Raw genomic sequence first — 15,180 nt, forward strand, 5'->3', positions numbered from 1 at the left:
AATGGCTTGAATGTGGCTATTGAGATCATGGACCCCATCTGTCTTGGTTCGTTTCTGACATGCGTGGACACTCATATATGTTCTTGTAAAAAACGCTTGTTGACCCATTTCATTGTCTTACAAATATAAGACAGCAGTAATAGTATTATTCTTCCGAGAAAAGCCCGGAGAATAGAGATATAGATGTGTTTGTATTTTGGTCACGTGCCTTTATCTAAACAACATCACATGATAAGGCTTCTGCTTGACTTCATCTGAATTCTGCTATTGTTTCGATAAAGGCACGCCGACGAAATATCATTGCAACTATATCTCCATTCTCTTGGTTTGTCTCCGAGGAAGGTGGCCGTTACTTCTTTCTTATCTATGTGAATATATTTCTCGCAAATGCATCTGTGATCGTCAGCGGTCATCTGCCCAATAATAACTAACCCACCTGTGCGACAAGCTCCCGAACACCAACGCATTCTCCCAACCCCGGGTAGACCCATACCTGCTGGTATCCTGCAAGTGGCATATTCAGCAGCTGGGCGCGGGGTCGGTGACCCGCATCCCCAGCTCCCAGACAGTGATGATGGCGTGAAACACACCGGTCTAAATGCCGGATAATTTTCGTCAATGCTTGGCAGACGGCGCATGCGAGCCTATTTTTGGTATCCTTACGTACACTTTTGACTGACATTTCAAATGGAACGTGCTGCAGCATTCCCCCATCGATACGTACCCACGTTCGTCCCATAGGCCTGAAACGGTCACTGCCAGGGACCATTTTCGGCCAGCAGATGGCCGAAAGAGCTCTTATCTAAACCAAACCAAGCTGATGTCTTGTAATCCCCTCTTTGTGGCCCCATATCGAAGTGTTAGATTCTATATATGGGACGTAACAACCGCAAAGGCGGTCAATCATGGCAGACGTGTAAACATCGAAGAAAACAACGAAAAGTCCCCCCCCCCCCGCCGAACCGGCTGCCACACCGCTGGACGCGGCTGACACATCTGGCCCGTGACGCCCGACTCCCCCTGAGCAGTTCGCCCCGTCCGCAGCGCTGCTGGCCATGGACCGGGACCAGATAGTGGAGCTGTGCCTGACCCTGCAGTCGCGGCACCGCACCCTGCGGCGGCGCACCGCCGACCTGAGGTCGCAGGCGAGCCTCGTCCACGCCACGGGCGACGGCCTTCAGGCGGAGCTCAGCCAGCTGACCTCCAAGCTGAAGGCCGGTGAGACGGAGGCAGCGCTGATGCGGGAGGCTCTGGCAGGTGAGAACGCTCGGTGGTGCCAGACGAACACGGGATCACACGACCAACACGGTGCTTACATTGACGCCGCTGGTATATCGTGAAATTTAAACATTCGAGCTCTAAGTGAAGTGGTTCCCCTATTTTTATCACCTTTTAACAATGCGTCTTTCTCGCTGGTCGTTGTATGATAAAAGAACGAAATTGGTCTCCCTCTCCAATCATAACGGCCAGTGGCTTTGTCTGCTAAAATCATTTCGATCGTAACGCCAGATGATATACCCGATCCCCCGACATTGCCCATCCAGCGCTAAAAGCGGACCGGAAGCGGCTGAAAGCGGAGAAGTTCGACCTGCTGAACCAGATGAAGCAGCTGTACCAGACACTGGAGGACAAGGAGAGCGAACTTCGCGACTTCATCAGGAATTATGAGCAGGTTAGTGACACAAGCCAGTCCCAAGATTCTCATATACATGCCTCTTCCCACGCCCCTTCCCACGCGCGTATGTCATACGCATGTACCGTGTTGGTTAAATGCTGATATGTGTGGCATGGAAACGACACCATCATTTGTGACATGTGTCCGTGCCACGCCAAAAGCCCACACAGGAACTCGTCGGCGATGCTCCATGTGGTGCTCAGGTTTCTCAATCTTTGTGAAGTGTGTAGCTGCCGATAAGGCATCAGGCTCGCCAACTTAAAAACTCGCGCTGCCATTCGAGACTACCGACCGCCAAGTCGCGGGTGGCATTCACGGCGCGCGTCGCGTCTGGCCTTTACGCCGGCCCGCGGCGCCGAGTCCAACAGGCGGCGAGACGAGCGGCGCGCCCTGCCTGATCAGCTCCTCCCACATCCCGGCTGTGATATCAGAGCCTAACAAGGCCCGTTCCGAGCGGCGCCTGATGACTGAGCAGCGCCGGATCGATCCCGGCGTCTCACCCGCCGCCCCTGCTGCCACCTAGCGGATCAAGGAGAACAACGACTCGCTGCGCTCCCTGGCGGCCGAGCGCGACGCGCTGGAGCGCGAGCGCTGGAGCGTGTTGAAGAGGGCGCGCGAGGAGGCCGACCGGTGCGTGACGCTTGCAGTGCAACTCAACGATAGGGAGGTGGAGCTCAAGCAGGCCTCACACGAACTCGGACAGGTGGGTCAGTGGTTGGAGCCTGTGCGCAAAACAGTCGCATGCTTCGGAGGTTTCTTAGAGGGAGAGAGGTCTCGTTTTAGGTGGATTGCTCGCATGGGAAGGTTTTGTTCGGGCAGGCTGAGGAGGTGACAGTTGCATTGATGGGTGTGGAATACAGGCCCTGCGGTGTTTTGGTTAAAGTCAGTTTTAGTTCGATTTCGATTATAATTTGTTTCATTAAAATTTTCCATTAACGGTTTTTGACCATGACATGTTGGCTGATGATCAGTTGACCTTGCACTTGGCGTGGTAGTACAGGCTATCTACTGGCCTCGATTCAGCGACACTAATCACCCAACGCCCCCTGCGTCTGACTCTGAAAACAACACAAGCGTCTGCCTTGCTCCGACTCGTGCCCGTCACCGACCGATGCCCGGCCCTGTCCCTCCGCTCCAGCTACGGCGCCGTCTGTCGCAGACGGAGTACTCCTCTGATCACGAGGTGTCGCTGCGCGCCGGCCCGACGCCGCCCGCCGTCTCGGTGCCGGCCCTCTCGCCGGCGGCGCCGACCACCTGCAACGGGCGCGGCTCGAGCGCCGACTCGGGAGTCCGCGTCAGCTCCGACCGCGACTCGGTGGCGGCCGGCACCTCGGGCAACCTGAGCGACTCGACCACCAGCGGCGAGGGTACGGTCCGGACGGCGCCATTGTCGGAGTTCGTCCTGCGTCTGTGCTGAGCTCTCTAGCCTGCCTGTGACCCTGTTACCTATGCTTGTTAACGGTCCCTGGTTACTGATCCGTCCATAGTATTGAGCTGTCTCCTGCCGGGAATGGTCGGCGGGCCGTCTCTATTGATGTCGGCCGCTACCTGCCCTCCCAGGCGCCATGCTCCGAGCCCGAATATGCCCGCGCAGTCAGCGAGATCCCGATCAATAGCGCCCCCCCCCCCTCCCTTCCCCCCCCCCCCACACCTCTTACAACGCGCCCTCAAGCATTGCCCTGCTGTGAATTGCCGATAGTTTGTGCCAAAAGCAGGTACTAGCCGCCTCCCTAGCAATGTCCTGAGCCGAGCCTTGTCGCCTCAGCCGTGAACGGGCAGCGCGCCTCGCCGGCGCCGTCGCCGCTGCCGGTGCCTGTCGACCTGGCCGCCCTCTCGCGGTCGGCCGAGCAGCTGGACTCGCTGGAGCAGCTGGAGCGCCGGCTGCGGCCCAAGGGCGCCAAGCAGGGAACCTGGGGCAGCATCTCACGGGTCTTCTCACGACAGAAGCAGCGCAAGCACCTGCACGTGGGCAACGGTGAGCGTCGTGTCACTGTGGGTGCTCCGCTGGCGGGGGACTCCACTTGGCTGTCGATGGCCCGGGTCGGCAGTAAACCAACCTTGATTTTTGTAGGGTCGTTGGGAACGGAGCAAAGCCGTTGGGTGGCGCGGGCAAAAGGTTTGTCGCACCAAAGACTGTAGAGACGAGCAGATCAGCGCAATTGCGACTGTGTTGAGCTGAACACCTTAAACGTTGCACCCGTGAGACGACGTGCTCTGAGCTGATGTCTTGGGATACGCAAATATTTCTGAAGTCCCAGCGTAACAGCTTGCTTTCATTTGCAAGGTTTAACGGCGTCCATTTTCGTTGTGGTCTGCTTCATGCCGCAACAAGATGTTCCTAGCACCTTCAGTTACACATTCGCCTGGTGACCCATGCCAATGATGAGACATTTTGGTCTGTCACAGTAATGTACTCTTTTTGGCTTTTGGCAGATTCCCAGGATAAAGTACCTGGCGAAATATGAAAGCATTAGTCAGCTTTTGGGCGCTCGTTGCGGTGCCTGTGTCTCGGCTCGCCGGCTGCTTGTTGGGTTGCCTGTTTGGTCTGCCCGGTCAGCCTTTGTGCTTTGCTTCGACCTCTGGTGGGGTCAACTGCTGCTGGGTTTGGCTTGGTGCGTGATGTGTTCTGATGCAGTTAATGGCCTCGTTTACCTCCGATCATCATCATTTCCATCGATGCGAATGTCCTTGTTGTGACCTTGTCCTTGATGCCGCATTGCGATAATCGCAAAATGTCCTTGTAACCGCATCCCAGGCATAGTTTTAACGTAACTCCAATGGCGGCGTCAGTATCCCCAACATGCTTGTGGCAGAGGCAGCTCCTCCTTTCCAAACCTTGGAAGGCTGCATTTCCAACATTTGCTCATGTGTCCCGCGTCGCATCGTCTTTGTCCGTCGCACGCCTGCTGCCGCCTAGCGCCGTCCCCTCGCACCGCTAACTGCGCCGGACGCCGCCGGGCGGCCGCAGGCGAGGACGCCTGGTCGCCGCAGTCGCCGCAGTGTCCGTCACCGCTGACGGACGAGCTGTACGCCGAGAAGCTGCGCCTGCTGGAGGAGGCGCAGCAGCTGCCGATGGAGCGCTGGAAGGCCTCGATGGTGCTGGCGTGGCTGCAGGTCACACTCGGTATGCCGCAGTACGGCCCGGCCTGCGCCGAGAACGTCCGCTCCGGCAAGGTGAGCCCCGCATGTGCCGAACGGTGGAGTGGTGGAACAGCGTGCCTCGGGGGTCTCAAGAAATGGAGGGGAACTGAGATGCGGGCTCATCTCTGCTTGAATGAAGCCGTCGAAATCACTGTACAGTTTACGTGCATGGAAAAGTGGAGTGGCCTTTAAGACTGGTTTTATAGGGATATGGATGCTTTCAGTTCTGATGTGGTGTCCACTGGGAATTACTTGAACACGTTTAGGTAATGAAAAACAAACGTTGGAAATTACTACCAACTAAACAAGTCGCAACTGGGTAGTGAGTATTTCGCACATCTCTACTGATGACACCTTGCAACTGCATGCCTACACAGCCATTATCACGATCGTTTGATTGGAAAGCCGCGAAGTCTGAAACTGAATCGGACTCCGGGAGCCACACCGTTAGTTCCCCCTCCGTCCACCAGGTGATGTTAGAGCTTACGGACGTGGACCTGGAGCGTGTCCTCTGCATCGCACAGCCGATGCACAAGCGGAAGCTGCGGCTGGCCATCGAGGAGCTGCGCCAGCCGCACCTCTGCAAGTACCCGTACATCTCGCAGCTGAACCACGCTTGGGTGGCCGCCGAGTGGCTGCCCGACGTCGGCCTCGCACAGTACGCCGATCTCTTCAGCGCCCACCTGATCGACGGCAGGCTACTGGCGCACCTCACCAGGAAGGACATGGAGAAGTACCTCAGCGTCACCAGGAAGTTTCACCAGGTGGGTGCTGCGAGGGTGGGGGACTGATTTTCGAGGCAAGTTTTTGTGATTGCTCTATAAATGTTCCCATGTTCCGCTCGGCTGTCGCGCTTGGACCAGTCCGATCATGACACAGCGTGTCATGTCATCTCTGTCGGTATGCGTGTGTCCGATGGGAATAACAGGTGATATGGCTCCCGCGCGCGGTGGCAAAAGTGCCGATCCAATATCTTCACAGAAGACATTGTTTTTGTAATGCACTCGACCCAAGAAAATATTTGGTTAACACGCTCAGGAACTAACGGTTCCTGATCCCGCCACTAGGTGTCGCTGATGCACGGTATCCAGCTGCTGCGGCTGCTGCAGTTCGACCGCCAGGTCATCTGCGAGCGCCGGCAGCGGAGCGAGATCAGCGGCGACGATGTGCTGGTCTGGACCAACGCCCGGTTCGTCCAGTGGGCGCGCTCTATCGACCTCAGCGAATACGCCGACAACCTCAAGGGTAGGCGAGCGGCGCAGGCCGGTCAGCCGGATAGAAGGAGCCGTGCGAAACGCCGTCCTATGTTGAGCATCGAAGATGCACTAGAGAAGGCAAGGTGGCCGTAGACAGGTCATGCATTGCTTTTTTGTTAGAATGGTATGTCCAGTATTTGAGGTAAATTTCCATCTACGCGCTATTTTGTACGGAATGTTGCAATTATCAACGTCTGAAAGCAATCTGGAGCTTCTTATAATGCCGAACGGGTCACGGGAATGTCACCAGCACGTCGTTCGTCACGTGTTAACTAGTATAGACCCGCGCCGTTGGAACACCCTCGTCTGTCGCCACAGACTCGGGGGTACACGGCGCCATGGTGATCCTGGAACTGTCATTCACCACCGACACCCTAGCCACGGCGCTGGGCATACCCCAGTCGAAAACGATGCTACGGAGACATCTGTCGACGGAGCTGGACAAGCTGGTGCGACCGGCCAGGTTAGACCACGCAGTCATCACTGTGCTCATATCATCGATGTTACCTGACTCTTGACAGTTACCAGACTCTCGGCAGTTGTGAGCCCACTGCGTAGGTCATCGTCGAAAATAGCATCCGCCGCTGGACGGCCCCTGAGTTACGTGTTTTGTCACCCTAGCTGCGTCGCCTAGCGTCAAAAACTTTCATCGCCCAGCATGCCGCTGCGCCATCGCTCCTTTCATCAGCTATGTGACCGTGCTGTGGCACACCACTGCTGAGCTTGGTCTCTGTGACACCCCGTCCGGCTGTGGGCCGACACCACTGCTGAGCCTGGTCCCTGTGACGTCCCGTCCGGCTGTGGGCCGACACCACCGCTGAGCCTGGTCCTTGTGACGTCCCTTCTGGCTGTGGGCCGACACCACTGCTGAGCCTACCCCCTGTGGCGTCCCGTCTTGGCCGTGGGCCGACAGCACTGCTGATCGTGGCCCCTGTGACGTCCCGTCTAGCCGTGGGTCGACACCTCTGCTGACCCTGACCCCTGTGACGTCCCGTCTGGCTGTGGGCCGACAGAGCGCTGCTGGACGAGGAGGCGCGCCAGGCGCGCTGGGAGCGCGAGCGGCGCCGGCCGGAGCGGCCCGGCGCCTCCGCCACGCTCGGCCGCGCCTTCTCTCGCTCGTACGCCAGCGGCTTGCAGCGCCGGGCCGACCGCGACAATGCCAGCCTCAGGGTAAATACGCAGTGGTGCCCCCAGGTTTGGCCCCCACTGGTTTTAAGGCGGCGCATTTGTAGAAAGCTTTCGTTTTTGAAAGGCGAGAGCCAAAATGGAAGCGACGATGTGTTACAAGGAAGGAAATGTCTTTGATGTGCAGGGATGCTTGCCGATAATAGGTAACATCATGTATGGCAGATGGAATGGGAGACTGGTTTGGTTATCCGTGGGGCCTGAGAACAGAGCAGAATACCGGCTTAAATTGTACGGTTTGGGATCAGCCAGCTACCGGATAAACGTCGCTGCACTTTTTTCAGCATTGTTTCATGGGTGAACATTTTTCGTTGAAAAAATGTCTTCCACAGATTTTCAACGTTTTGAAAAGACTTGAAATACAAGTTGGCTCACGCCATGTAATAAATCTACAGGAAGCATTTTTGGGCGACCCCATCGAAATTTTTCTGTTACACACAGTTGACGTGAACATTGACAGGTCTAGATTCTAGATCTACTTTAACATTTCCTACCTTTAACATGAGATTGACACCTGGCCGTACCCTTAAATACAGTTTCCACTTTTTAAAACTGGATGGACGAATCCACGAGAAAAAGCTTCGTTCTGAAAGTTCCCTCCCTGAACGTTCATTGATGTATTTCCGAGACACAATCTAAGAGCCGCTGAAAGGGAGTAAACCCACAAACGTAGATCCTACGAAGCCGCAAAGAGCATGTCCACGTCCGCACCAATCCAGTTTACTCCCCCTCCACAGCAAACGGTGCGACCGAATGTCGCGTGGCCTGACCAGGCTCGATGGCTGCCGTGCTGTTCACTAACGGCTGTATGTTGCTCATAGCCAGCCGCATGGCGCAGCTCCCAGGTAACCACGGCTGCGCAGGAATATCGTACCGCTGGCGGCGCGCGCTGCAGGTCCTCGGGTTTAACGTCTTGTGTATAGTTGCAGCTGTAATGTCTGCCTTAGCCGTACAGCCTTAGCCCACCTGCGATCCTCACGCGGCTTGTGGGTTGTTGATGAAATCCATGTATGCACGGCGGCGGGTTGCTACGCTTTGCATGGTGGTGCCCCAGGCTCTACATGGAGCCGAGACCGGCATTGACACGCTACAAAGCTGTGGCGCTTGCGTTTACCGTCAGCTAGCTTGCAGCAGCCGTCAGCTAGCTACGAGCCAACACCTTCACCCCTTCCCCTGCAGTGCTCATGGCGTCCACGTGGCACGATGACATGGCACCTGACTCATGGCTCACCCGTCCACGTGGCACCTGAGTCGGCACCCACGTGCCGACTCAGGCCTGGGCAGGGCCCCACTTCGGACAGTCAGGGCGGTCAACACAAGCATTGGCTGGGAGCTGTCTAATAATGCAGATATGTTTCGTCCTGCGACGGGCCAGGCTACACATGTTCCCGACTTCCGCCAGATGACGGGTCATGGGGTTCCGTCGGCTGAAATAGTTGATGTGATGTATGTGGTGCAATGACACGGAACCGGCCAGACACCTTCATAGATCTGGCGTACCTTGATTACTAGATCTCGTCGATTGCTGTACCCTCGCATGTTAATATTGTTAGCGCGTCCAAACCAGGATGTTATCACAAAAAAAAAACAGTTTAGTAACGCATCGACCCGGTATGTAGATGGCCTGGATTCAGAAATTGTATGCCAGAGTTTGCAGCAAATATCTTGGAAAACTCTTGACCTTAAGCACTATCTACCGCATGCCTTTGATTCAGCTGGTAAGCTGTAAATTGCCGTATTATGATGACCTTCCACCTCTTTAATAGCGTTGACCTCAGCAGTTGTGCATCGCGCGACCACGAGGACAGGACGAGGACGTCGGCCTGAGCGCGATCCAAACCCGACTGCACCATCTGCCTGCCCTAGCTGCGGCTTTCTGCAGAACAGCGCTGTTGTGATCCGCCCGATACCTTCGTCCACGACGCTGCCTCTCGCTGTGCCCGCACCCCATCCACCGCCCGTCCCGTCGAACAGGCACTGACCGCACCCCGGCCGGCAGGGGTCGCTGAGTCGGGCACTGGGGCTGCGCGCGCGGCCCGAGCCGGCGCTGGCGCGCGAGCCGCTGTACGCGCGGCCGCGCGAGCCGGCCCGGCCGACGCCCTCGCCGCTCGAGCGGCCCCAGTCGGTGGTGACAGCCGCCTGCGAGCCGCGCCTCGAGAAGCAGCACCGGCGCGTCAAGTCCATCGGCGACGTGGATTCGGCCAGCCTGGCGCCCGTCTGAGGGTGGGCGAGCTACGTTGGCGGCCTGCTCGGCTCGCTCTGGTGCCGCGCGCCGGACGCGCTGCGTGGCTGCGTGGCCACGCCGCGGCAGTGAGCGAAGCTCGAGCGCGCGTCCCGGCGGAGAGGTGGCGCCAGCGGCGGAACGTTGGCGCCGTCGCCGCGCGGCCGCTCGAGCCGGACGCGCCGCAGCGGACGGGCCGCCAGCGTAGTGACTCGCAACTCTGCCTGTGATAAGGAGACAAGCGCGCCGTTTGTCCGCCAAAGCTCTAGTCACCGGCGCCGAATCAACGGGGTGGCGTCGGTTCGTTCGCCAGGACGCTTGGCACGACACAGGACCCCTACAACGACATCGACATACCAATAGTGCGCACAGAACCGAACAAAGGAACATAACCCGTGTACATTCGCCTCGCAACAGGGCCGTCGCCTCGGTCCGAGCCACAGCGCAAGGTCGCGGGGCGCAGGCGCCAACGGAGCTCCGATTTCCCGTCATGTGGACAGGGACTGCCGACTTCTACTTTCTGTGACCGTGTTCCAGAATGCCACCGCGTTCGAGTGCGCTTGAATGGTCTAAGGCTCGCAGTGGTCGCGAGCTCTGACCGTGAAAGACAGAGTGCTCTGACGGCTGGCGTACCAGTGGATGGCGCCGACCGCAGCTAAGTAAGGCTTTGCATATCGAGATGTTTGTCTATTGACTCACGAACCCTGGTCTCAATCTGTATTTTACTCCACGTTCGCACCAGTTTGGTTCAAAACGATTATCGTAAAATGCTCAAATGACAATAAATTGTACTAATCAACGTTTACACGAGAACGATGTGTTGATCCCACAATGAATCGCCTGCGCATGGAGTCGTGGATGCTCTCTGCCTGTTTGTTTAGCGATAGCGCTATCCTTCCCATTCCACCAGTTTGAACATCACCGGGTGGAATGGCCGCACCGCGAGGTCAGCGTGTATTGCACGATGCACAACATCGTCACACTAATCAGCCACTACAAATACCACGAACACCAGTCACACAGCTCCGGCCGCCCCGCCGGTTACCCAGCGCTCAGCTCCCGCCAGCGCTCCTCCTGGTGCACCTTGTCCAGCATCGTGAAGAACTCGCTGGCCTCCCGGTGCGTGACGAAGGCGGCACAGGCGGCGTTAATCGCCGCCATGATGGCCAGCGGCCGGGCCAGGGGACGCGACAGCCGCCGCCAGGTGGCCAGCCAGTTGCGCGGGTCGTCCGCCAGCCGGGGCAGAGGGTACGTGAGCTTGCGCTCCGCCAGCTGCCGGGCACACGGCCGGCTGGCGGGTGACACAAGCAGCGTGGTCCGCGCTCAGGGGCGGGCGACAGCACGACTACTTGCGTCTGATATGGGTACAGATCTGGGCGAGTTGAGCGCCCAGAGAAGATGCGCAGAAAAAGAGAAGATTACCACACGTTTTCGATGCGCTATTTGAAAAAAGACGTAAGATACTTGCATTTAATCGGCAGAGTAGGCAGTTGGTTGCAGCTCGTTAAACGCGTACCCCAGCTATCACCCGAATGAATTTGGCGCGGCACTGCACCTTTTTCCGAGGGCACCTATTGATCAGGCGGTAGCGAGAGCCCAGAACAACCTGTAACAATGCACTCACAAGGCTCCGCCCTCGGCGGTGACTGCTACTGAAGCCGCCACCTGCAAGACGTCCCCCCCCCCCCCCGGTCACAAAGCTACGGTCGAGGCGTGGCCGACACCCCGTCAGCATACGTACGTGGAAGCTCGAGATGGACGCCATGGCGACGGGCAGTGCCACAGCGGCGCCCAGCTGGATGGCTGTCGCTCGCATGTTGACGCACGCCGGACAGGTGGTCTCGAACAGCAGGATGTCCCGGCTCACCAGCTGCGGCACGCGGCGGACCGGGCGCGGCGGGGTCACAGGTCAAACGCGGGAGCTGGGCGTCCGGTCAACGGTGCAGCAGATTGTCAGTTCGAGATGAATCGCGGGGAAAATGTTGATATGTCTCGAAGAAAGCGAATGGATGCCGAGAGCATTGAAATGGCGTTACCATGGCGTCAGGCGGTACTTGCCTTAAACCAGGCCTTGAAGGCGTAGGTCTGAAGACACTACAACTTCCCTGTGCTACTGGTCAACGACAGGTGTAGACGGATATCGCAGGTCTGGCTATTGTTAGGAATAAATAAGGATTTATCTCACTTTTATGTAGGCGCTTTGGATCATTAGGGTAAACTGAGACCTGTACAGGTTACTTTTTCGACCAGGAAACGGGTAAAAGCAGGTTCTACGTTTAAGTAACACAACTACAGCTACAAAATTTTGTAACATTCTGCAAATGAACCGCCAGTTTCACGTTACTGCTATTTCATGTCAATGATCTATAACCACGTTTTCAAGGGTCTTCGCAGTTAATGATACGAAAGATGTTCAGTAATGATATGAAAGCAAGATGTGGCGGCGTTTCGCGACACATGCATGCCACCCTACGGCTTCATCCACACAGTTCGTCCATAAAATACCAACACATTTACGCTGGCTCCCCCCCCCCTCCCCTCCCACATGTAACGCTTTATCACGATCCAGCAGTGAAACTCTTTACCATTACGTAATGCCAAGCCGTAACCCCTTTACCTTACGTCACCCCAAAACCCAAATCAACAGCAAAAACCCCTTTAGCGGTTTCATTTACTGGCAGGGGCTCAATTGCGTGCATTATGGATTGCACACGTGGTGCGTTGACGATCTAACAACAACCCTGCTCTTGGTATACCCCACACGGTCTGCAGAGCGCTGCCCACAGCCTGACTCGGCTCGCGCTGCGTGGAGCCTGACTCGTTTCGCGCCGCGTGCGGCCTGACTCGTCTCGCGCAGCCCGTAGCCCGACTCGTCCCGCGCTGTGTGGAGCCAGACTCGTCTCGTGTTGCTACAGCCTGACTCGTCTCGGGCTGCCCGCAGTCTGACTCGTCTCGCGCCGCGTGGCGCGCCGCAGTCACACAGTACACGCCACGTCGTCGCCGGTAGACCATGATCCGCGCAGTGGCCCAACCAGGCTCCAGATCCGCTGGGAAGCACCCCATCACGCACGAATGGCGTTACACTATCGTGTGTTGGTTCCTTCTTTTCACTTTTCAACAATCAAATATGCTGATGTACCAAATTGTGACGGTAGCACGGCCACCTGCCTTCCACTTTGCAATGCTTTGTCAGGCAAAGGTAGAATGCCCCCATTCTTCTGGTGTTACGTAACTTATGGACGGCCTAATAGCCACGGAGAGCCAGCAAAACATTATTTGGACATGCCTGGCCAACTTTGAGAGGTCAGCTACACTAGACGACGCGCAGTAATATACGCAAAACCCGTCTATCACGTACAGGATTGCGTGAGATGAACCCTTCACCGCCCAGCGACGAGGGAATCGTTTGCATTGTTTCGTCTCCCACATCAGCTGTGTTGTTCTCCCCACCCCGAACACCAGTTTACTCCGCCGACCACCAGTTACGCTTCCCTGGCTTTACTGGTGGTTACTGGCTTCCCTGGCGTTAACTCTGGTGTCGCCCCTGTCTAAAACTCAAGCCATTAGACCGGGTATTACCGGTAAATGATCAACAAACGCGCGGTGAAATAGGTCAGGATAACAACTGCCATCTATTGACAGTCCCTTCACTGCATTGAGCACAAAATGCTGTGATTCCAGCAGCTAAATCGCTGGTTTCTAAGTGGTCATCACCATCCACAATGAATTAACAGCAGTCACCAGCTTGATTACCACCATGCCTAGGGAGTATTCATTTGTTTGCAGCATCTGCGCTCAGATCCCGCGTGCCTGACAGCAGCACCACTGCGGCACCAGCCAACACCAAAAAGAGTGCACCAGAGAAAACCCATTACCCACCATCAGCATGCAGTAGAAACGAGACTCAAAAAGCCAAGCACACGGTCACACAAAAAGCAACAGCACACGGTCCAGAAAGGACACCAGACCTGGCATGACTATCACAACCCCTTAACATGTCACGGACATTCAACCTCACTACACAATGTAGCAGAAGGCAAGAGCAGATGAGGGCACACAAAAGCAAGTAATGGTTCTGCCAACTGGCCGGGCGGGACATCCCACCGACGCCCACCCACATCCACACCCCACCGACGCCTCCCCCCCCCCCCCCCAACCCCTACCAGCTCGGATCATGACTCCAACACAGGCTTACTAATTGGTGCAGCAGACCAGCGTTGCATGCTGCGATGGCCATGATCGGCATGTGTCCGGCGATGAGTCCGATGGAGCGGAGCTTCAGCACAGAGCGGTAGTGAGAGGTCACCACCATCCCACAGGCCGCAGCCATCGTGGCCAGGCCCGCGGTGCCATACCGCAGGAACAGGCTGAAAGGCGACGGGGAACAGCTCAACGCTGGTAGACAAAACGGGTACAGAAAGATAGGCAGAGCTGGTTGACACATAAGCCGCGGTGTGTTGTGGGATGAAATATGCCTTCAGTGGCACCATCAAAACGTTCTGATTTAGGTGGCAAATGACACATAGACAAGAACGTTTTTGCAGCATAGCGTAAAACCTTAGCTTTACTCTTGCAACGAAACGCATGAAAATGATTGCATTTCAAATGGTGGCAGGAAAAGATACTGACCTGCTGAGCTCGACTCATCTGCCCCAATGGTGCCTTTGCTGAACATTTCTCACCCTGGCACTTTGACAAAGATGGAAGACCATACCCATATGGCCGTATCGTGTTTGTCCTGAGGGGGCTTCAAACGAATAACAGTAGAGCACCTTGCAGCTGAACAGGATATGGCAATGTTGCATCAAATTTTACACATCAAGCACGTGCTCACCAGCTTGAACAGATTGAAAGTGTATGCCAGTTTGAAATGCTGGATCAAGTACGATGGCTGGATTCCTCAACATACCCATCATCCAAACCGTGCCTGCCTTCCGTTTAATTTCCGTGCGGAATGGACCATTGTTTCTGCGGCGGTCTGACTCCCACAATACATAAGGAACGTAGATAAGACATAAGTATTAGTCTTATTCCTCGGAAAACCAGGAGAACAGAGATATAGTTAGGTTGATATTTCGGCAACATGCCTTTCTCGAAACAATAGCTTGTCTGCCATTGTTTCGAGAAAGGCACTGCTGCCGAAATATCAACCTTACTATACCTCTATTCTCCCGGGTTTTCCGAGGAATAAGGCTGATACTGCTGTCTTATCTATGTGACTAATGTTTCTTGCTCATGCACTGAAGAACTAGCATAAGGAACGTGTCATATGCGAGTATGGGAGTGTGCCAATACCAAACTGCAATACTTTTCAATTAATTTCAGACTTTTAGGCAGTGCATATGGCGACTTAAATGGTGCAGGTTAGTTTCATATTTGCATTAAATCCTGATAATTCTTACCATGACAAACTGTGCATTGCGAACGACAATCAAACAAATGATGACAAGAATAATGATGAAACATGGGGCCAAGGATAGCATTCCGCTACAGTGAGGTCAAGGAGAGGGCCGTTTATAAAATATGCTCCACATTTGTGTGCATTTTAAGGGTGCGATGGTAACGTAAGGCCAATGGAAGGTCTACAAATTCAAAAAGGCCCACACACAGCCTCCAGATTTTGCCCAAATTTAGAAGATCGGCTATGTCCGATTCAACACGTGTTATTTCATGACTAATGAAAGAGAGAGAGAGAGAGAGAG

The 15,180-nt window shown here is 55.6% G+C and overlaps 2 protein-coding genes across 4 annotated transcripts in view; one reads left to right on the top strand and one right to left on the bottom strand.

Moving 5' to 3' along the window:
* Nucleotides 1-9,261, top strand: part of LOC119097032 (kazrin) — a 43,379-nt gene extending 34,118 nt beyond the window's left edge. For 2 of the 3 annotated variants that reach the window (XM_037220049.1, XM_037220051.1), the window contains 11 exons: nucleotides 1,045-1,257; nucleotides 1,545-1,672; nucleotides 2,199-2,378; nucleotides 2,814-3,042; nucleotides 3,441-3,650; nucleotides 4,644-4,849; nucleotides 5,287-5,580; nucleotides 5,884-6,061; nucleotides 6,391-6,535; nucleotides 7,086-7,242; nucleotides 8,079-9,261. In XM_037220049.1, coding sequence (XP_037075944.1) covers nucleotides 1,045-1,257; nucleotides 1,545-1,672; nucleotides 2,199-2,378; nucleotides 2,814-3,042; nucleotides 3,441-3,650; nucleotides 4,644-4,849; nucleotides 5,287-5,580; nucleotides 5,884-6,061; nucleotides 6,391-6,535; nucleotides 7,086-7,242; nucleotides 8,079-8,180 — 2,042 coding nt within the window. In that variant the 3' untranslated portion in view covers nucleotides 8,181-9,261. The remainder of the gene's footprint in view (nucleotides 1-1,044; nucleotides 1,258-1,544; nucleotides 1,673-2,198; nucleotides 2,379-2,813; nucleotides 3,043-3,440; nucleotides 3,651-4,643; nucleotides 4,850-5,286; nucleotides 5,581-5,883; nucleotides 6,062-6,390; nucleotides 6,536-7,085; nucleotides 7,243-8,078) is intronic. The other variant, XM_037220050.1, reaches the window with a different exon arrangement.
* A 1,258-nt stretch (nucleotides 9,262-10,519) lies between these two features.
* Nucleotides 10,520-13,845, bottom strand: LOC119097285 (uncharacterized; the record flags this gene model as incomplete). Its single annotated transcript, XM_037220334.1, is given in 4 exon segments — nucleotides 10,520-10,586; nucleotides 10,671-10,750; nucleotides 11,220-11,348; nucleotides 13,674-13,845. Coding segments are annotated over 4 exon segments (448 nt in total), but the record flags the coding sequence as incomplete, so codon positions are not given.
* Between the last annotated feature and the right edge of the window lie 1,335 nt (nucleotides 13,846-15,180).

The sequence above is a fragment of the Pollicipes pollicipes genome, unplaced genomic scaffold, assembly GCF_011947565.3.
Source record: "Pollicipes pollicipes isolate AB1234 unplaced genomic scaffold, Ppol_2.1 Scaffold_4295;HRSCAF=5057_pilon_pilon_pilon, whole genome shotgun sequence".
NCBI classification, from domain to species: domain Eukaryota; kingdom Metazoa; phylum Arthropoda; class Thecostraca; order Pollicipedomorpha; family Pollicipedidae; genus Pollicipes; species Pollicipes pollicipes.